At 40.2% G+C, this 21,406-nt stretch overlaps 1 protein-coding gene across 1 annotated transcript in view; it reads left to right on the top strand.

Moving 5' to 3' along the window:
- LOC101168584 (complement C3-like) overlaps nucleotides 1-21,406 on the top strand; it is a 38,676-nt gene that overhangs the window by 3,881 nt on the left and 13,389 nt on the right. The window contains exons 6-26 of the mRNA XM_011489970.4: nucleotides 1,871-1,970; nucleotides 3,113-3,207; nucleotides 3,292-3,483; nucleotides 3,588-3,743; nucleotides 3,877-4,006; nucleotides 5,690-5,758; nucleotides 5,889-6,086; nucleotides 6,339-6,456; nucleotides 6,565-6,653; nucleotides 6,745-6,884; nucleotides 7,123-7,335; nucleotides 7,557-7,620; nucleotides 7,731-7,820; nucleotides 7,899-8,105; nucleotides 8,197-8,272; nucleotides 16,043-16,202; nucleotides 16,293-16,388; nucleotides 20,507-20,657; nucleotides 20,775-20,860; nucleotides 21,072-21,149; nucleotides 21,244-21,399. Of these exons, the coding sequence (XP_011488272.3) occupies nucleotides 1,871-1,970; nucleotides 3,113-3,207; nucleotides 3,292-3,483; nucleotides 3,588-3,743; nucleotides 3,877-4,006; nucleotides 5,690-5,758; nucleotides 5,889-6,086; nucleotides 6,339-6,456; nucleotides 6,565-6,653; nucleotides 6,745-6,884; nucleotides 7,123-7,335; nucleotides 7,557-7,620; nucleotides 7,731-7,820; nucleotides 7,899-8,105; nucleotides 8,197-8,272; nucleotides 16,043-16,202; nucleotides 16,293-16,388; nucleotides 20,507-20,657; nucleotides 20,775-20,860; nucleotides 21,072-21,149; nucleotides 21,244-21,399 (2,664 nt within the window). The remainder of the gene's footprint in view (nucleotides 1-1,870; nucleotides 1,971-3,112; nucleotides 3,208-3,291; nucleotides 3,484-3,587; nucleotides 3,744-3,876; nucleotides 4,007-5,689; nucleotides 5,759-5,888; nucleotides 6,087-6,338; nucleotides 6,457-6,564; nucleotides 6,654-6,744; nucleotides 6,885-7,122; nucleotides 7,336-7,556; nucleotides 7,621-7,730; nucleotides 7,821-7,898; nucleotides 8,106-8,196; nucleotides 8,273-16,042; nucleotides 16,203-16,292; nucleotides 16,389-20,506; nucleotides 20,658-20,774; nucleotides 20,861-21,071; nucleotides 21,150-21,243; nucleotides 21,400-21,406) is intronic.

Raw genomic sequence — 21,406 nt, 5'->3', positions numbered from 1 at the left:
ACAAAAGAAGCTTGAAGTGCCTGAAATAAAAAAAATCTGTCAGTCCTTATTTAAACTAGAAACAGTTTGACCAACTGAACTATTTGATGCTGAGAAAAATAATTCAATAAATAAATAATATTAAATGTAAATTGATCTGAAACATTAACACAGCAGCACCGATATATTTAATGTTTTTAGTCTGCAGAAACAGATTAAAAAAAAAAGTGATGATTTTTTTTCTTCTAAATGATGATTGTTTATTTATGATGTCATAAAGTGCAGCTCTTTTCCTGCATTACCTGCTGTCTTTATATCAAATACTGACACCAACTAAACCACAAGCAGACAAAGAAAACATTTATGGAAAATAAAAACACGTCATCAAAATGTCGACAATAGTTAATAAAGAATGACATTATTAGCATGAGCTGAGTCATCTAAAGGCACGTGATGATCCTGGTGTTGCGCAATCCAGTTAGCGCTTCGCATGCGTGCTCCACCTCGCAGCCTGATCCCTCAATACCCCTCCCCTCGTCCTTCTTATAGACAGCAGCAGCAGGGACGGCAGTTCACGGTTTCAGGCTGTTCCAAGCTCTGTGATAGAACAGATAATGGGCAACAAATAGTGGCGCAGATTTTTTTCCAAGCACCAAGCCGCTGTCACCACCGCGCCCCGTTAAATGTGCGCCTCGGGCAATTGGTTGTATTACCTGTGCCTCAAACTGCCACTAACCCCTAAGCGATGCCGGGGGGTACTAGTTGAGAAGCACCGGGCTAACGTGTCTGCTGCTTGTTGGAGCTTTCGCAAAAACCGACATTCATGAGGAGCCGCACGGCAACGAGACGGACTCTGACGATGACAAAAGAGAAGCTGGCGTGTTTGATAAATGTAGCCCAGCTTCATTCCAGAGACAGAAGATGAGGACTTTGATGGACTTTTGGATGCAGATTGATGAATGAAAAAATAAAACACAACCAACACAGTTTTGCTCCTGCTGCCATGCATGTTTTACCAGTATGCTTTAACGTGCCCGCGCCCTAAAACCTGGTGTGCCTTTTGTGTGTGAATACATAGAAACCACCCGTAACTGAAACTGTGCCCTTTAACCCAGTGTGCCCTATATGGTCGTGAAAATACGGCAGGTAATTCTAAGCCTCCACAGCTTTTAGAAGATTTTTAGACTAATTCTTGCAGGGTTTTTTTTTCCATAAGAAGCCTGATATGAATGAGTCTAATGCTTTGAACAACTTTAGTGGCGGCTGTGTGGGGATCATCGAGAAGAGATAATCAACTTTTGGCAACATTTTTATTTTAACCGTGGCTACGTTGCCCATGAAAGTAGAAGTAGGTTGACAGAAGTAGCTTGACCCAGCGGGTTTTATCGCCCTGTATGCTTTTTACTAAGATAGGGATTTTCTAATCTATATAAATGCAAGTGTGGTTTAAAAAGAGTAGCAACAGAATAAAAGTAAACTTTACACAGCTCAGTACTCAGTAGTGAGTTGTGCTATTTTTTGGACTGGTCAGCGAGCAACTTCTGTGGTCCTTGGGGTCGACCTGGTGCCCGTAGGCACCGTGTTGGTAACCCCTGATTTAAAACCAGTTCAACATTTTTGTTATTATGCTGCAGTTGTGCTCATGACTTTACATACCCTCACCCCCAATCGCACCGACGGGACCATTTGACCAGTCAGGGCCACCCGTAATTGCCAAACCTCTGAGGTCCCGTCCCGCAAATGGACCCCCCTCCCACAGAATCTCCCCACCTCCACCCCTGGACAGGGCCAACAGGCTCCAGCAGAGCTCTATTTTATCTTGTGCGCTTCATGAATGTTTAGCCGTTTATCTTTTTTATTTTTCAATTCCATCCCTGAATGCTCTTCCCAGGCAAAGACTGAAGATCCAGACATTTCACCTAACAGACAAGCCAAAGCCACAATGAATGCCAACGAATACTCTACTAACAGCAAGACTTACATCCATATTGGTAAGTAGGGCTGAGTTTAAAATAAAATGTAATAAAAATGTAATGAGAATCAAATCAATATTTACTTATAAAATGGAATCTTCCTTCATCAAATCTATAAATTCAATTTATTTTATGCAATTTTGTGCGTTCGTTTATAAACAAAACACTAATAGAACATAGTGTTTTCAGTAAAATTCCTAATCTGTTTAGTTAAAGCTTCAAATTCAGTTTAAACAATAAAACTATTTGAAAGCATTTTTTTAGTAGTGATAAAAGTGAGAATGTTTCAAAAATGTACAAAGTTAAATTGTGTTAAATCAAAATTATCAACTATAAACATTTCGGATAGAATCACATTGATACTTAGTTTTATTAGATTAGAATAGATTAGATTAGATTAGATTAACTTTATTCGTCCCACAATGGGGAAATTCTCTTATCTTCAGCAGCAAAAAGGACATTCAGAACCACATTATAGATAAGATCTGAAATAAAAAGCTTCTATTTTTTTTAAATGCTTTTTTATGACAAAGTAAAATTAAATTTAAAACAAAAATAAATAAGTAAATAAACAGCAAAAGCAACCGTTTAAGAACAAAAAACGACTACAACAGTTTGTAACATAAATAAATGAGTGAATGTGTAGGTGCCATGAATTAAGTATGGTCTTTCTTATGGTGAATGAATATATATTTGTTTTGATTATAGGCCATTGAGTAGGTAATCAGCTGGTGGGTCACATGTTTGTGGGCGGTGACATTAATTGACTTTAACTCACCTGTGGTTTTTCCCTGATGGAAGGGGGGGTGAGCTGGGTTGCCATATTTTTTGTTGACCGCTTTATACGCTTATATGCATTTTTCTTGATTCCTTGTTTTTTCTCTCTTTTTTGATCACAATATAATAAGTGGATTTAATTACCTTCATTTTTTATTATTAAAACTTTAAAATACAAACTTGGTTATGCTTTATGGTTTTTTGGAGCGCATCATTCAATACCCGGACTCAGCGTCAGCCTCTCAGCAACTGTTTGGTTTTGAAGTCGCTACAGAATGAAAAAAAAATAAAAGTAATGAAGTAATTTCCCTCATTAATGATCCAAGTGATAAAAAACATTATCCAGTCTAGTGCATGGCTTTCAGCACTCTTCCCACTCGCAGGTCTGGACTCGCCTGAGGCCAAATTAGGTGACAATCTGAAGATCAACCTGATTCTTAACAAGGAGCCAAGTGAAGGCAAACACATCACTTATCTGGTGAGAGCTGTTGGTTTTTGATTCTAGGTCAAAAACATGCTTGATTGGTTACTGATTGCTAGATTTGTGACTCTTTCCCCCCAGATCACAAGCAAGGGCCAGCTGATAAAATTTGGACGTCACCAAACAGCAGGCCAACAACTGATCTCCCTCATAATTCCCATTACCCAAAATATGATGCCATCTTTTCGGATCGTTGCCTTCTACCATCCCAGCGATGATGAAGTGGTATCAGATTCAGTTTGGGTGGATGTTGAAGATTCATGCATGGGCTCGGTGAGTCATGTTCCAGCAGCTGTTTATCCCTCTGTTCAGGGTGTGCATGGAAAGTGCTGCGGCTCATGTGTGCTTTGTATCTTAATGTGTGACATGAATTGCAGCTGAAATTGGAGCCGGTGAGACGCGGCATTGTCAACGAGCCCCGCACTAGTTTTGACCTAAAGGTCTCTGGAGATCCAGGTGCCAAAGTGGGACTGGTGGCCGTAGACAAAGGCGTTTATGTCCTAAACAACAAGCACCGACTCACACAGCAAAAAGTAGACACCTCCACGTTTAAAAGCTCTTGATTGTTTGATGATTAATCAGGAATTATAAAACTCAATCACCAGGTTTTCTGCCTGACTTCCAAGGGTATCTATAACCTTTAGATGTCTATTTTTTGCATATCAGATTTGGGATGAGGTGGAGAAGTATGACACTGGCTGCACTCCTGGTGGAGGGAAGGATGGCTTGAGTGTGTTCTTTGATGCTGGGCTGTTATTTGAGTCCAGTACTGCATCAGGAACAATTTACAGACAAGGTAAGCACAATTTTCCTGTGCTGGATTCAAACAAAACAAGACTGTTAATGTAAATATTCAACATACACGAGGACAGCAGTAAGTTTGAACTGTTGTGTTGCTTTCTCTTGTGAATGTATAGTCGTTACAGATAAGAGGCAGTAGGCTTTTTTAAATGCAAACAGTGGGGCAAAAAAGTACTTAGTCAGCCATCGATTGTACATTAATCCTCCTTAAAAAGATGAGAGACCCATAATTTTTATCATAGGTCTACCTCAATTATGAGAGACAGAATGAGAAGAAAATCAAGAAAATAACATTAATAGATTTTTAAATAATTTATTTGTAAATGATGGTGAAAAAAAAGTATTTGATCTCCTACAAGCAAGCACAATTTCTGGCTCTCACAGACCTGTAACTTCTTCTGTAAGAGGATCGTCTGTCTTCCACTAGTTACCTGTATTAATGGCACCTGTTTGAACTCATTATCTAAATAAAAGACACCTGTCCAGAACCTCAAACAGTCACACGCCAAATGCCAAGACCAAAGCGCTGTCTAAGAACACCAGAACAAAATTGTTGACGTGCACCAGACTGGGAAGACTGAATCTGCATGAGATAAGCAGCTTGGTGTGAAAAAAAAAATAAATCAACTGTGGGAGCAGTTCTTAGGAAATGGAAGACATACAAGACCAGTGAGAATCTCCCTCCATCTGGGGCTCCCCGCAAGATCTTACAAGGTGATCATAAGTGCGGTGAGCAAAAATCCCTGAACCAAATGGGGGTACCTAGCTAGTGACCGGCAGAAAGCTGGGACTAAAGTAAAAAAGGCTACCATCACACTACACATCACACTAACACACTACACCAATTAAATTAAATCACACCATCTGACACACACCTAGGTGTGCGAAATTTGTTCTCCGCATTTGAAACATCCCCTGGGAGAGCGGGGAGCGCTCGGGAACCATTTAACCGCTTAATGCCGAGTGTCAAGCAGGGAGGCATTGGGTCCCATTTTTAGAGTCTTTGGTATGACTCGGCTTTCCAGTCTCAGGGCGGACACTCTAACCACTAGGCCATTAGGGGCTCAAATGATGCAGTGCCAGACGTGTCCCCCTGGTAAAGCCAGTACATGTGCAGGCCCGACTAAATATTGGTAGCAAGCAATCAGTGGTCCCCAACCTTTTCAAGCCACGGCCCGGTATGATGTCACACAAACTTTCACGGACCAAACCCATTAATACTCAAAGCAAAAAAGCAGAATACAGATCGGGAGCACAGGGGTGTATCTCAACTTAACTGACCCCATTACCCCCGTAGGAACCTAAGGGGGCAATGGAGACACTGGAGCAGATTCCATCTCCACTAGCATGAAGACAGCAAAACACATTCAGTATTTAGCTGTGTCATCGATAACTTACTAAGGCCTATGGTTATAATCAAATGAAGCATGTCGACATGTGGACAGCAGTACATTGTATAAACACAAACCTGGAATGGAGGGTCTGAGCATGAAACCATAGTACCCAAAAGAAAGCAGAATTGGGGGAGGGGGTTATTTGAACATATTTAGACCACTATTTCCGTGTAAAAGAGCCTTCAAAGTATCTTTACCGTTTCCCTTCTTTGATCGTGTGCTTACACCTAAGGAGTTTTCAAGCTTCTTTTTGCCCATCCGTTTCTATTCTGTCCTTGTTTCAGAAGCAAAATGCGCAGCACCATCCAGGAGAAGACGGGCCTCAACCATTATGGATGTCAGAACCACATTATGTGAGAAGCAAAGCAAATATCAATGCATGCATTGTCATTTCAATTCTTTAAAGACAGAACACAGTTCCTCTATTTTATTCACAATATTTGTCTCCTAAATGTTCCCATCTAAACTTCTCATTGCGGTTAGTGAGTCAGTATAAGGAAGATCTACAGCGGGAATGTTGTTTGGACGGCATGAAGGACTCCCCAGTTTCGTACACATGTGAGCGTCGCTCTGAGTACATTCTGGATGGTCAGGCTTGTGTGGATGCTTTTGTCACCTGCTGCAAAGAAATGGAAAAACAACAGCTGGAAAAGAGAGAGGAGAGCCTGACGCTGGCCCGCAGTAAGATTCTGCATCAACAACACTGACTGTTCACATGGAAACAAACACCTTAAAGTTTCTTTCTGTATTACGGGGCGGCTGTGAGGCAGTGGTAGGGCAGTCAACCCCTGATTGGAAGAATGCAGATTTGAGTCCTGCCTCCTGTCTGAATGTCTGTATAAATGGGTGAATGTGATTGTGTCTGTAAAGCGCTTTGGGCTTTTGAGGAAGGTAGAAAAACACTATCCAAGCCTACGCCATTTATCCTCACAGGTGAGACAGATGACAGCTACATAGACAGCGATCAAATTGTTACTCGCAGCAAATTCCCAGAAAGCTGGCTGTGGACCGAAATTGTTTTGCCAGAATGCCCCCAAAATAAATCCAAATGGTGAGTCCACAGTAAAGGCTACCCTGCAGGAGGGACACTCCTTCGTTTACCTGTAACCGCCTTTTGCCAGCTGTCTCTAAAAGTGCCCCCCCCTTTTTTGTGCTCAAGTGACCCCACTTCATTTGTAAAAAACGTGGCTCTGCCTGATTCCATCACAACGTGGGAGGTCACCGGCATCAGCCTCTCAAGAACTCATGGTTAGTGAATGGTCAGCTCCTTTTTGCATTATATGACCCCCGCACTACGACCACTTCTGTAAACGTTTGATTCCTGTGGTATATACTGAAGGCATCTGTGTGGGAGAGCCATTGGAGGTAATTGTTCGCAAGGATTTCTTCATAGACCTCCGGCTGCCGTACTCAGCTGTCCGTGGAGAGCAGCTGGAAGTGAAAGCCATTCTGCACAACTACAGGCCAGTGATCCTAACCGTAAGAGCAGCAAAGCAGGAGCACAACTGAAACTTAGACATGAGATATATGAAAATGCTTGATCAGCCCATGACACATTTAAATATTTGTTAGTGTTTCCTTTTAATACTGAGCTGCTTGTTGCAGACTGGAGAGTAAGCAATGATTGTGAATGTTATCGCAAGAGCTCAAATGTCCCTCCATTCTACCATTAGTCTTTACTTGTTGAAAGACTCTGAATTTTCTCCACCTTTTCAAGGTTCGTATAGATCTAGCTGAGGAAAAGGACGTGTGCAGCGCAGCATATAAACGTGGGAAATATCGACAAGAGGTGAAAGTTGGCGCCATGTCCACAAGAGCTGTTCCCTTCATCATTATTCCCATGAAGGAGGGGACTATACCAATTAAGGTCAAAGCTGCTGTCAAAAACACATTCCTGGGTGATGGAGTGGAGAAAGTCCTGCGGGTGGTTGTGAGTCAATCTGTTGATTTTTTAACAGGGCCCAAGTCTCATCCTGGACACTGTGATTCACTCTGTAGTTTTGAGTAAAAAGCAACAGAATGGCATTGACCAAATCTTGAACAAAAGCATTTCCTAAAAATAACTATAGTGACAGATAAAGAGAAAATCAACTTCAAACACCAATATGCAGTGCCAGAAATAAGCTTATTGTCCAATATTTTCTTCCTCAGCCTCCAGGAGTTCTGGTTAAAGCTGCAGAAACTGTGACCTTGGATCCAGCTCACAACGGGGAAAGTGAGTCCTATGCATGGTTTTTGCAGGAATTGAAGTCGTTTTTTAACATTGCAATAAGCGTCTCTGTGGACTCCTGTATTCTATTACTGCACAACTGTGGGTTTTTTTAGACGGTGAACAAGTGGAAATTCTGAACAGCAACATTCCTAAAAGTAATTTGATTCCAAACTCACCTACAAGCACGCATATCTCAGTGACAGGTCAGTTTTCATCCTCAAACTGAGCTCTGCATGGTTGCTGGTGATAATTCCCACTTTGGTTTGCCCTTGTGCACGCAGGCCGAGAACAAGTTTCTGATCTGGTGGAAAATGCCGTCAGTGGAAAGTCTATGGGTACTCTGATTTATCAGCCCTCTGGTTGTGGAGAGCAGAACATGATCCACATGACCCTACCTGTCATTGCAACCACATATTTGGACAAAACCAACCAATGGCAAGTCGTTGGTATTCAGAAACGGGCTGAGGCCATTCAGCACATAAAAACAGGTAAGATGAAAGTTCTGGGTTCAAAAGCTTTGGTTGTAAGCAAAGGGAAGTCATAGGTCATTCTCCAACAAACATCTATTTTCCTTTACAGGCTATAACAACGAGCTAGCCTACCTAAAAAATGACGGCTCTTTTGCTGTATGGCCTAATCATGCAAGCAGCATCTGGTAAGATCATCATTATTATCCATCCATCCATCCATCCATCCATCTTAGTGCTGTCATGCGGTTAATTCTTTTGTGGGATTAATTAATCATGACCTGTATTTAATTAACCCGGGGGTCGGCAACCCGCGGCTCCGGAGCCGCATGCGGCTCTTTAACACTGCCCTAGTGGCTCCCTGGAGCATTTTCAAAAATGTTTGAAAATGTAAAAAGATGGGGGAGAGAAATATATTTTTTTGTTTTAATATGGTTTCTGTAGGAGGAAAAACAAGACACAAATATTCTTAACGTTTTCCAATGCTGTAAGAGCATGTAGAATTAAAATTGTAACGCCCAGCAGGTACGTCACTTACAGCTGGAAACGAGAGCCAACCTATTGAGCTGTCAATCAACTGGCTGCTCTGGAGAACAGTCCGTGTCCCTGACATCGCACGACTCCGCACAGTCTCAGAGAGGAGGAGGTAGAAAGTGAAGCTAAGATCATACTCTTCTTTCAGACATTACAAGCCCCATTTCTTTAGAACACGCGACACATTGAACATTGCACAGGACTCATCAACCTCTCCCCCTTCCACACTCATGGTGTAACAAAAAGAAACAAACATAACAAGAAGAATAAACTAAGGTGGAACAACAAAACTGCCATATATAAAGAAACGTGGGCAAACAGAAACGCTCATGCTGAGCCCTAATCAGATCAGGGGACTGCGACCCACAATCCCCTGCTGCTAACAGAACTAAAATGCACATGACCGCCACTACAATATTGTAGCGTCCTGGGGGTTAGCCCCGCCTTCAACCACTAAGGCTCGTGGGAAGTGGGGACTTTTGGGGTAAAACCTTGAGTGAGAGTGTTGTGAACTGAAGTGACGTCCATGCTGTTTGGGCTGTTTGTGTGCTGGTATAAACGGGCTTGTTACTTAAAAGGAGATTTTGCCTCTTTTGCTATTTATTAGTCACTGAGACTGTCCGGGGTTGTGTGGCGTGTGAGGCATGGTCAGCTCTCCAAAGAAGCCTCTGGATGAGCGGTTTGGCTGCTGTTACCCCGCTTAGGTGACGGTCTGGCTGGGTCATTACAATATTTAATTTCAACATTTCTGTCAACGGAGATTTGCGTCATAGCTTACGACTCACGTTTCTACCAGCAAGATTTATTTTTTTTTTTTTTACTTTTAGCGGACCGCTAAACAGGTGGCTGATGTAAATGGAACCGCCGTCAGTTCTGTGCATTGCTTGATGAAGTTGAAAGCGAATATTCTGATCTCCTGCACACAACAAAGTCCGATGGCTGTCCAGGGGTGACGTTTTGCGTTACTCTGTTGTCTGTTTTGAACATGCGAAAACATTCCTGAAAAGCAAAGACCTTTGTTGAACTACCTGCAACTGGAAGATGCTGAGTGGCTGGAAAAGCTGCACTTTTTGGTGAATGTGACTGTGACAAGCCACCTGAACGAGCTGAATGAAAGTCTGCAGGCGCCGCAAATGCTTGAAGCTGTTCTGTCATTCGAGCGCAGCTGACTGTCACGGGGCACGCACGTTCCATTTTATTGTTTTTTGTTCAAATCCTCAAAATAAAAATGACATAAAAATCAGATTTCTTTATTACATTTCTTTAATTTTATCAAAGCAATGAAACAGAATTCATTGATATTGTAATGAAGTTAAACTTGCACAACAGAGCAGTCACGTGACGCGTCGTTCTCTGCAGAATGCACTGCAGGGCAAATAAACATTTAATCGTTAATGCTCATTATGTATTTTTAGCAACTTAGTCATTTTGATAGCAGGCTAATATAGCTAATATAGATACATATTGCATGTGTTGCCTTCATTATAAGGCTTAAATAGGGCTTTTAATATTTTGCGGCTCCAGACATATTTGTTTTTTTCGTCCAATTTGGCTCTTTCAACATTTTGGGTTGCCGACCCCTGAACTAACCTAATAAATCTACTTTTAATCTAACCTAATAATTGCTCTGAAAAGCTACATTTTCAGATATTTTCACTTAAATTCATGATATTGTGGCACAGTAAAAGATCAAAATACAACAAAAAAACTGTTGGAATACATTAAAAAGGAAACTCCATTCAATCCTAAAACACCTGGCGTGCATCTAACAATAACATCGCTGTATCTTTAGAATTATGCTTATCATACAGTAAATTCAGAAAAAGTCTAAAGTTATGAAACCCTTGTCTACCTTTAACAAATCCATTTTGATCATTATCAACAAGATGTAGAAGGTGCAGCTTCAACCTTCTGGCCAAGGCTTTGCAAAGTATTTTAACGTCACAGCTCATCAAACTTTAGGTCTAAAAGAAGAGCATTCATCTGGTGGTTTATTCGGTTTCCAAATTAATGTTATTCATGCCAGTCTCACGATTGGAGGGAGTGTTCGCTTTATTTATTCTATAGGAAAGCCATCTAACACTAACACTTATGCTCGAATGTTATTTTCAGAATTCAGTTCTGCCTTTGACACAGTTCAGTTCTGGTTACAAAGCTGTTGGAAATGAACATAAATCTAGACATGGTTAAATGGTTTTCTTCACTGTTGACTGATAGAACACAACAAGTAGGCTAAATGGCACACTTTCAAAAGTGTTATGTTTTAATTCCGGGATACCACAAGGGGCAGTGAGGTCACCCGTGGTCTTGCCAAAGCAGCCATAGCCAAAACAAAATTATAAAGTTTTCCGATGACAAGTCTCCTAAATGCTCCAGATAACCCTTCAATTTACTTTGATGAGATCAAACATTAAAAAAAATGGTGTGAGGATCACACCTTACATAAACCTTTTGTAATTGAAAGCAGGCAGATTGAAGTTGTAAAACCTATTCAATGTTAGGGTGTCTGCATTGATAACCAACTGAAATTACCTGTTCAGACTATCTTTGTGGAAAACTTGCCCAAATACTGCACTTTTTGAGAAGGCAGAGGCTGTTTGGTGTCAGTTCTAAAATACTGATCCCCTTTTACAATGCAGTACTTGGAAAGCCTAGCGAGATATGCCATGGCAGCGTGGTTTGGGGGACTAAGTGTTAAAGCTAAAGCAAAATTTTACAAGCTACTCAACGTATCTCTCAAGATCTGCGGTTGTAGGGACCATCAAACATTGCAAGTCACATACAAGGAAACAACACTTAGGGTAGCAAAGAAAATAATAAATAAATAAACTTTCTGTTCCCTGAATTTAAGCGTTTACGTTCAGGCAGACAAATTAGAGCAGTCAAACACAAAAATAATCGTTACATATTTTCATTTATTCCAGCAGCGGTCACCCTGCTGAACAAGAACTGATTACCGTAGTTCTTTTTGCAGAAGAAAATCTTTGTAGAGCAGTTGTCCTCGATGGAAATAACAAAATCTGTGTTCTTCTTACTTTAAGGAACATAATTAAATGTATCCATTATATTGGGTACTAGTCCCCATTTTGTTTTTATTATTTTCCAGCAAACAATACAAACAGTACAATATTCAAAAAACAAAATAAAAACAACAACAAAAAAGTAACAGAAAAAAAAGAAAAAAACCCTGCTGCTTTTACTAACAAGTAGGGGTGTGTATTGGCAAGAGTCTGGCGATACAATACGTATCCCGATACGCGCCCTGCGATACGATACGTATCCCGATATTTTACCGAAACATGTTTTCTGTTTTTTTAAATATGACTTTGAAAAAAACTCAACCTGAATTTTAATTTCTTCCACTGTAATAAAATGGTCAAATTCAGTTTAATGGTCACAATGTTAAGCACTGCAATTGTATCTCATATATAAGTTGCGTTTACCAAAGCAAATTCATGGTGCTTTTATTTTGGTATGTTAAAATATAGAAAGGGAACAGTCAACATTCATCTCAATACATTTTTTTTAAGTGTAAGAAAAAACAAAGAATGAATGATCCTTAACCAATAAGTTTCTATTGGGGAAATAAAAAGCTGTTTATTTTCAGCATTAATGTAGCTTCTCTAGTGCTTTTAAACAGTTCAGGAGCCTGAATGGTGCTTTAAAAATAAACCAGTGGAATGCTCGGTCATTAGAATTTTCCCATCAGCCTTCCCTTCTAAACGTATTTCCTTCAGTGGGTGTAGCAGGGCTTAAAAAAACTTTAAAGGAAAATAAAAATTATTATCTCAGAATATGACGTTCACTTTTAAACGCTAATATATATATTAAAAGTATATTATTTTCCGAGACACCGAATTGATACAAAATGCGTAACAGGAATGACCAGTAGGGGGCACTGTTTTTTTTCTTCCGGAAAAATCAAAGGCAGTCAGACTGAGAGAGTCACGGGAAGAATGGCGGCCCATCTCGGTGGTCAGCGCCCCGAAGTAAGTAGCCTCTATGTTCAACACTAACATCTACTGTCTTCATGTATTGATTGAGTCGTTGTCTGGATACGTTTAGAAGGGAAGGTGATAGGAAAATTCTAATGACCGAGCATTCCACTGGTATTTAAACGCAGCACTTACGGACGAATTTGTGAGACGTGAAAACAGTTTCACGGTAGATCTGTGCGTAACTTTGGCTTCGTGTGTGCGTAACAAGGGATTCGTGCGTGTTGTTTAAAGATGTGTGTGTGTAAGTAGTTTCAAGATGTTGTAATCTTAATTTGTGCATACGTAAATTGAATTTTGTATTTTTTTCATTTTATATTTTTTTAACTTATACACAAAACGTATTATGTGAGTAACAAATCACGCACAAATCCAAATTTATGCACAAATCCTAATTTACGAACGCACAAAGCAAGAATATACATACGCAAATCCTAATTTACGCACAAATCAAGAATTACGCACGCACAAATCCGACTGAGTCTAATTTCTCTCCATACTGTTTGGTATCCATTCAAGTAAAAAATAATAGTTCATGTCTCATAACAACAGAACAAGCTGCCTCTGGCGGCAGCCTACCTGTTGTCTTGTGCAGAGTAGAGCTGCTCTAAGAGGCTCCGTGTGTTCTGCTGCCAACTAGTGGTCGGAGGGTGAAGTGGACAACAAGAGTCAGACGCTGAAGGACGCTCAGAAATAATTAAATAAATATTGTCCTGGCAGCATTTTGAATCGATACAAGTATTGCCAAATGACGTATTGCGATATATTGCTGAATCGATTTTTTCTTACACCCCTACAAACAAGTGTTTAAGTAGAGGTCGACTTGTCTATATACCGTTGAAATAATAAATAAATGTTTCATAAAAAAGGTTTTCTTGTTGTCTCAGTGAAAATGTATTCATTTCTAAGTTTTAGTATTGCATTATGTCTCTTACCAAATGAAGATGTGTTGGGGAAAATTTGCTTTTCCAATTAAGTAGGATTAGATGTCTAGCCAATAAGGTAACATAACTTGAGACATATTTTTATTTACTGTTTAAACAAATTCCAGCAGTTGGCACTCCAAATAATCCTGCTATAGGGTCCAATGGGAGTTTGACCTTAAATGTTAGGGACAATATTTCAAATATTTTTGTCCAATAGGGAATGATTATGTTGCAGTCCCAAAATGTGTGGGACAGTGAGGCAGGAACATGTCCACAACGTTCACATGAAGGGTCCACTCCTGAGAACATTCTTGATCATTTTTTCCTAGACAGGTGCAGTCTGTGAAGGATTTTGAACTGGATTAAACCATTTCTGCTGCACACTGATGAGGAGTGAACTTGTTGCTGAGCCTTTATCCACTTTTCTTCCATAATTGTTATTGTCAAGTCATAACTCCAGGTTTCTTTTGGATGATCCAATGTAGCGGTACATTCAATTTTTAAAAGATCATGATGTATTGTAGAAATTGAGCCCCTTTTCAATGGATCTTTGAGTAAAATCTTATCCATAACATTTTCTTCTGGTTGACTGGGAAAAAGAGGTAAAAATTGCCCAAGTAAGGTCATGAATCTGCAAATATTTGAAAAAATCTTTTTTATAAAGGTTATATTTTTATTTCAAATATGCAGGGAAAGTCCTCTTCTCCTCAGATGAAGACTGCGTGTCCACTTCTATGGTCGTCTGCGTATATTTCTTTCCTTTCCGTGTGTCCATTTTTAAGTTCCAGTCACGTAGTAGCCAGCTTACTGGATGAATGTAACTCTGGGAAGTATAATATATTTTTATCAAGCTCCAAGCTGGTCCCTCGCGCTGCTATACTCCATGCGGACTGGAAGCGGAAGCTCGTGTTATTCAATCTTTTGAGAACTATTTTGGTTCCATTTTATTTTGATATTTGTTATCAGGGAAGAGAATTGCATTACGCTTATGATCATTACTCTGTGAGAATGTTTATAATGCTCAGTTTGTGCTGAGACAACTGAGCGACCCCATGTGTGTGAACAAGGAACTGCATGTCACCGAGTTTTTATTTGTTTGATATGTACAGATCCTTCTACAGTCATCAATAAAAAAGGTCAGCAATCAACAGATTTTCCAGTCCAGACTCATCTAATTAGCAGAGCAAGAACACAACGCAGATTTCTTTGGGTCAACGGATGTGTTTCATTATATAAGTTTGCAACCAGGCAGATACCCATCCTCTGCACACCAATGAGATGAAATATTGTTCTACTTCAACTGATCAGTAGCCTTACGTTAACATCACAAGGTTTCCTGCTGCCTGCTGCTTCAAACAAGTTCACTCCATTCTCACTTGCACTCTCATTCACACCAAAAAAAAGTTTTTATTTATTTTACTTTTTTCACATTTAGGGACCCTTTTAATACAGCACTTGAACCTGTTTTTTTTTTTTTGTTTTTTTTATTCTAGGCCTTTTCAGGGACTCACACCCCTACATATGCGCTTTCTTCTTCAGGCTACAGGACTCAAACCTGTACCTTTTTTCAGAATTCTAGCCCTCTTCGAGGACTCGAACCCCTACGTGAACGCTTATACTTGCCTTGTTGTGTTCCAACTGGTTCATGGATCGTATCAATCCAGAACCAGGGATCAGACCAGTTGATTGGCCAGCGTAGAATTCACTACAACGGGCTTTCTTCTGGATCTCTATTCTCACGGGTTGTGCACAGTCTTCAATATCTATGGTCCACTCCCAGGGATGCAGAAATGTTGTATTCCGACCTCAAAGGACCAAAGAATGTCAGATAGATGTATCTAGACAAAGAAAAACACAGTAAGAGACCACACCAATAAGCAAAGTTTCTTGTGCACAAGGGAGAAAAATAAGTATGCCGGAGGACTCCCATCACCCTTTTTCTCTCAAAGAAATGCTGCTCTCCGTGCTCCTTTTTATTGAGAATACAAGTGGAAATACAACTTACAAGCAGAGAAACAAAGTTGAAAAGTTCACGAGGGGTGGGGTATAATGAACTTTTTGGTCATGTTTTTAGTTCAAACAGCGTTCTTCTTTAACTGTTAAGTGTGTTGTAAAACCCCCTCATCCTAGTTTGGGGTAAGAAGCAGGCAATAAAACACAGAAGAACTGTTGCTGGAAAGTTAAAAAGGTCATCTGTAAACTACAGCTCGAGTTAACATTTAAAACCACATTAAAAAATGATCAAAATAAAAACAATTTATTTTACAAACCAAACCTTTGATTCCTCCAGTCAGAGGTTGCTTGCTCTTCCTCTTTATCACAGCGACCCATTCAAACTATTTGCTTATCTGCAATAATTAAGTTTAAGGTAAGTTAAGTTTGTTAAATTTTCATTCTAGCAAGCCCCAAGCCTTCAGGCTTAATTAATAAAGTTTTAGAATAAGGTAGTTAGATTTTGTGTTTGGCACACTCAACCACTGCATTCTCTTCTTTATTCCACAAGGTTAACAGCGTATGTTGTCAAAGTGTTTTCCATGGCTTACAACCTGGTGGCCATCAGAAAGGAGCACATTTGTGACGCTGTGAAGTTCCTGATCCTCAAAGCTCAGCTGCCCGATGGCATGTTCAAAGAAACTGGACAAATTTACCATGGAGAGATGATTGTAAGTGAAACCGCTGATCTTCCAATGTTTCATGTGCAATTTCCTACTTAGAATAAGTTAAGACTCTGCCTTTATTTGTGTGCACTCTAGGGGGATGTTTCTGGCTCCGACTCTGATGCCTCCATGACAGCTTTCTGCCTTATTGCCATGCAGGAGTCACGCTTGATTTGCTCTGCTGACATCAGCGTGAGTTTCTGATATTAAATGAAAATATGTATATATATTTTTTACATTCTTTCTTAGCAAATTGCAGTTGTTTTTTCTTATAAGTGTTTGCATAATAGCAAATGATGGATCATCTACCCTGATTAATTATAGTAGGCTGTAGGTGAAGGTTTTCATTTATTCAAGTGGCATAGCCTTGAAGTCGAGTTATAGCAAATGGACTTACAATTCTTCTTCCTTTAAAACATTTCACCACTCATTCAAGTGGCTTCATCTGTCTGAGTGGTGCAGGATTCAGTACACATATGTATCCTCCACGTAGGGTACCTACATTTCTTCAACTAAATGGCAAAGAAGAGAAACCAGAGGTTACTCCTCTCCATCACAGTGTCATTGGATGTGGTCGCTCTGGATTTGTGGTCTTCTTTGGAACTAATGAAAGGGCAGCATGGTATAAAGAGGTTGTGTCTGAGGCCCCCTCTGTAAAGGGAAGGGTTATTATCATGTACATTTATTGCTTCTCTGGTCCTGATCTATATCAGGGGTGTCCAAACTACGGCCTGCGAGCAAACTGCGGCCCGCAGCAAATTTTGAAAATACAATTGAATATGGCCCGCAAATGGCGCTTGAGCTCAACTGTTGCACTTCTCAGGTTAAACACTAGATGGAGTCGGTCACAGAAAGGTGCTTCTCCACTGAACAAAATTAAGCAAAGAAGAATATTTACACAGAAATGGCAGCACTGAAGAAACGCAAGATAGCAAGTGAGTGTAGAACAGTGCTTCTCAAATAGTGGGGCGCGCCTGAAACAGCCTGAAACCGTGAATCCCCATTCGTGCAAGTTTTGTGTGCAACGTGGTGGCAGAAATATCACTCCATACTGCTCCTGTCTCCTGTCACACGCGGCTGCGCGAGAGAAAACGAAAGTGGAGGGGTGGTGTGGGCTCTGTCTGCCAGGTAACACGGGGCACACGGACAGAGCTGCCTGTTGCGCAACACCAGGATCCTCGCTGCCTTTAGATTCCTCAGCTCATGCTAACAAAGTCATTCTTTATGAACTATTGTAGACATTTCTATGACGTGTCTTTATTTTTCCATGAATGTTTTCCTTGTCTGTCTGTGGTTTAGTTCAGTGTTTTTTTAACCTTTTTTGAGCCACGGCACACTTTAACCTTGACAAAAATCCCGCGGCACACCAGCATCCCCAAAAAAAAGAAAAAGCAGAAACTCATAGTCTGTTTTGATCTACAGCCCCCCCCCCGGCAATCTGACGTGCATTTTTGTGATAATTGTGGCAGAAAAAGCAGGAAGTTGCAGATGTTTTTTCTAAAAGATGTAATAAAGGTTAAGTTACATACAAACTGTATGTTTGTTGTGGTTTCAATCCGTGTAACAAGGACGACTCATTGTACGCTGAGGCGCTGTCCCTTTAAGCCAATGCATCATGGGAGATGTAGTGTGAATAACGCGATAAAACGGCAGAAAGACTTGCGTCTGTGAGCTTCATGGTTTTGTTCACTTGTTCCACGGTCTGATACCGGATTCTGTGGAAAGCTCCACCGCTAAAGACGAGCTTTAGCTGGTGTTTTTGTTGGAAATGAGTGAGTTATGAGCTAAATTGGAACAAGGAAGTGAAGACTTTTAACACTTCTGATTGGTCAGACTGATGACATGTGATTAAGCCTTCAAGAATGATTGGTGGAGTTGTGGAGACAGTAAAAGCTGCGGGACTTTTCAGAAAACAGTTATAGCTGCAGGTAAATCGCGGTGCCGTCATTCTTATCAAAATGTCTTTAATAGAATCAATTAAACACAAAGAAAAAAGTATTTTATGATCTTTCATATTCCTAACTACTCAGTGTTTTATCAGGACCTGTTTGGATGAACAAAGAGCTGATTTCCTGAAGATGGCTAATGTTTTTAGATCAGTTAATGAGGGCAATTTTCCACGGCACACTTGACCATCTCCCACGGCACACTAGTGTGCCGCGGCACACTGGTTTAGTTGGTGTCAGACAGACATAAAGACAGCAGGTAATGCAGGAAAACAGCTGCACTTTATGACATCAGACATCATAAACAATCATCATTTAGAAAAAAAATCAGCAAAATTATGTTATCTGTTTCTTCAGACTAAAAAACGTTTAATATATTGGTGCTGCTGTGATAATGTTTCAGATCAATTTAGATTTAATATTTATTGATGTAATTATTTTTCTCAGCATCAAATGGTTCAGTTGGTCAAAATGTTTCTAGTTTAAATAAGGTCTTTAAGATTTTTTTTATTTCAGGCACTTTAAGTTTCTTTTCTGGTTAAGACTAAAACAGTGTTTCTGTGGCAAAATAAAGTTAATATTTGTGAAAGTGGATTTATATTGATTTTTTCTTTTGTTAATGTTAAACGATACAATTTTAGGTATACAATTTTAGACCATTTAATAGATACTAACCTAATATTGTCACCATGCGAGTGTGTGTGCATGTGTGTGTGTGTGTGTGTGTGTGGGGGGGGGGGGGTTGGGGCGCAAAATATTTTCTTATTCCTTGGGGGGGCCTGGCAAAAAATAATTGAGAAGCATTTGTGTAGAAGATTTCAAACATGGTGGGAAAAACCATTTTGAACTGTGAAAAAGTATTCCCTTTATGCAAAAAAGAACTTGTTTTGTTTTTGGAATTTTATTTTGTTCATGGCTGCATATTTTGTCACAGAGTGTAATTGTAGAATGAAGCTTTTTAAATTGTAGAATGAAGTTTTTTAAATTGTAGAATGAAGCTTTTTAAATTGTGTGCATTTAATGTGAAAATTGTCCTCGTTGGTCACCCATAAGCCATTTTTATTTGGTCTAGTTTTCTGAAAAACCGGCGACTCTTTATAAACTACAAAATCGTGCCCTCTGCCAGTCAACCACACTAACGGCTATGTATGTAAAGATCTGTTGGCTTCAGCTGCTCAATAAACCCGTTCTGAACTGCCTGGTTGGAATGAGGTTTCATTGTCTGAGTGAATGTTTCATTTTGACGTGCGCTTGTTTTATGTGGCACAGATCAGCATCACTGCTCCCACTGAGAGCAATGTTCTTCACATTGTGGGTGAGTTAGAAAAACACACTAATCATGTGTCGATATGTCACCTCTTGTGTGCGGCCCGGACCTTTGCTCATTTTTCTGTATTTGGCCCTCACCCAAAAAACTTTGGACACCCCTGATCTATATTCTCTGTCAAGACTGTGTACATCATGGTCTTCAAATAAGTGTCTCTGTTCTTTTAAATGAATAGTTGGTTCAAGTACTAGAAGACAGGAAATATTTTGTTGAAATTGGGAGTTGTGTCTCTGACTGCATGGCCTTGGACTGTGGTGTGCCCCAGGGAACAATCCTGGGACCCCTTTTTTCTAACATCTACATGCTGCCACTAGGTCAGTGAATTCACAGTAATAACCAATCTTATCACTATGCAGACAATACTCAGATCTATGCGTCTATGTGTCTATGTGTCGCTGACAGCAGGTGAATATGGGCCAGGTGATTCACTCAGTTGTTGCATCCAACAGATCAGTGCTAGGATGCAAAGCAACTTTCTCCAGCTAAACTGAGACAATACTAAAGTCATTGTCTTTGGTCCACAGAAACAAAGAGAAAGTGTCAGCAGTTAACTTCACCCTCTGTCTCGAAAAGCTTCAAATCAAGTCAGAAACCTTGGGGTAATCATGGACTCTGACCTGAACTTTAACAGCCATATCAAGTCAGTAACATCAGCAGCATTTTACCATCTAAAAAACATAGCCAAAATCAAAAACATAGTGTCAAAGCCAGAAATGGAGATACTTATTCATGTACATGTCTCCGGTAGGTTAGATAACTAACTGGCTGCTCACTGGCCTCCCCAAACGAGCTGTAAAACAGCTTCAGTACATCCAAAAAGCTGCTGCTTGAGGCCCGACTAGAACCAGGAAATACCATCACAACAGTCCTGTGCTCAGGTCTCTGCACTGGCTTCCTGTAGCTCAAAGAGTATACTTTAAAGCAGCTCTGCTTATTTAAAAGGGCAGTCCTCCCAAATCTTGTCTCCGCTCTATTGAATTCCATTGAATAATTGAATTTTATTGAATTAATCATTTGTTTCTTACCCTCATGTGTAGGCCCTGCCAGGCAGCATTAACAAGGCAGTTGCCTACCTGGATAAGCGACTGCCCAGACTTCAGAATCCTTACGCTGTTGCCATGACATCATATGCCCTGGCAAATGAGGGAAAACTAAACCGCGAGGTTCTCTACAAGTTCTATTCTCCAGGTGGTGAAACAGAAATCATCCAACAAGTATCACTCAATGCTGCTGATTCTAGGATTTATAACCTATAACATGTCCCTGATTGGGATGTGTCCTGACGGTTTTGCTCTTGTCTGCCAGAGTTGTCCCACTGGCCTGTTCCTGGGAAGGACCTCTTTACCCTTGAGGCCACAGCTTATGCTCTTTTGGCTTTGGTCAGGAACAAGGTGAGTTAATTCCTTATTTACATAAAGAATCTTGCTTGTGCTGGGTTACATATTTAGGTAAAAATAACATGCATATGCTGCTTTTTAACTAAACTTTTTAACTTTTTAACTAAAGAGGAAATGTTGTTTGCTACTGCTACAATAGGTGCTTATACAATTTCAGAAAAATGAGGTGTATATTAGTATAAGCTCTTTTTGTATTCATCTCAAGTCTTATGACGATGCCAGACCTGTTGTGAGATGGTTCAACCAGCAGCAGTTTGTTGGTGGGGGTTATGGATCCACACAGGTTAGGAAACAGTATTGGCTTCTTCGTACTTTCAGGAACATACATTCAAAATCCTTCTGCACCCCCAAATCTGTTTTTCCCCTTTCTCTTTTAGGCTACAATAATTGTGTACCAGGCTGTTGCAGAGTACTGGACCAAAGCTCAAGAACCAGAATATGAACTGAAAGTGGATGTCTTGTTGCCAGGCAGATCAAAGCCTGAAAAATATATCTTCAGCCATAACAACAGCTATGCTGCAGGAACCTCTAGAGTGAGAT

This window comes from Oryzias latipes, chromosome 21 (assembly GCF_053564925.1).
Source record: "Oryzias latipes strain Hd-rR chromosome 21, Olatipes_Hd-rR_3.1".
Taxonomy (NCBI): Eukaryota; Metazoa; Chordata; class Actinopteri; order Beloniformes; family Adrianichthyidae; genus Oryzias; species Oryzias latipes.
This window is presented reverse-complemented; position numbering and strand designations above follow the sequence as displayed.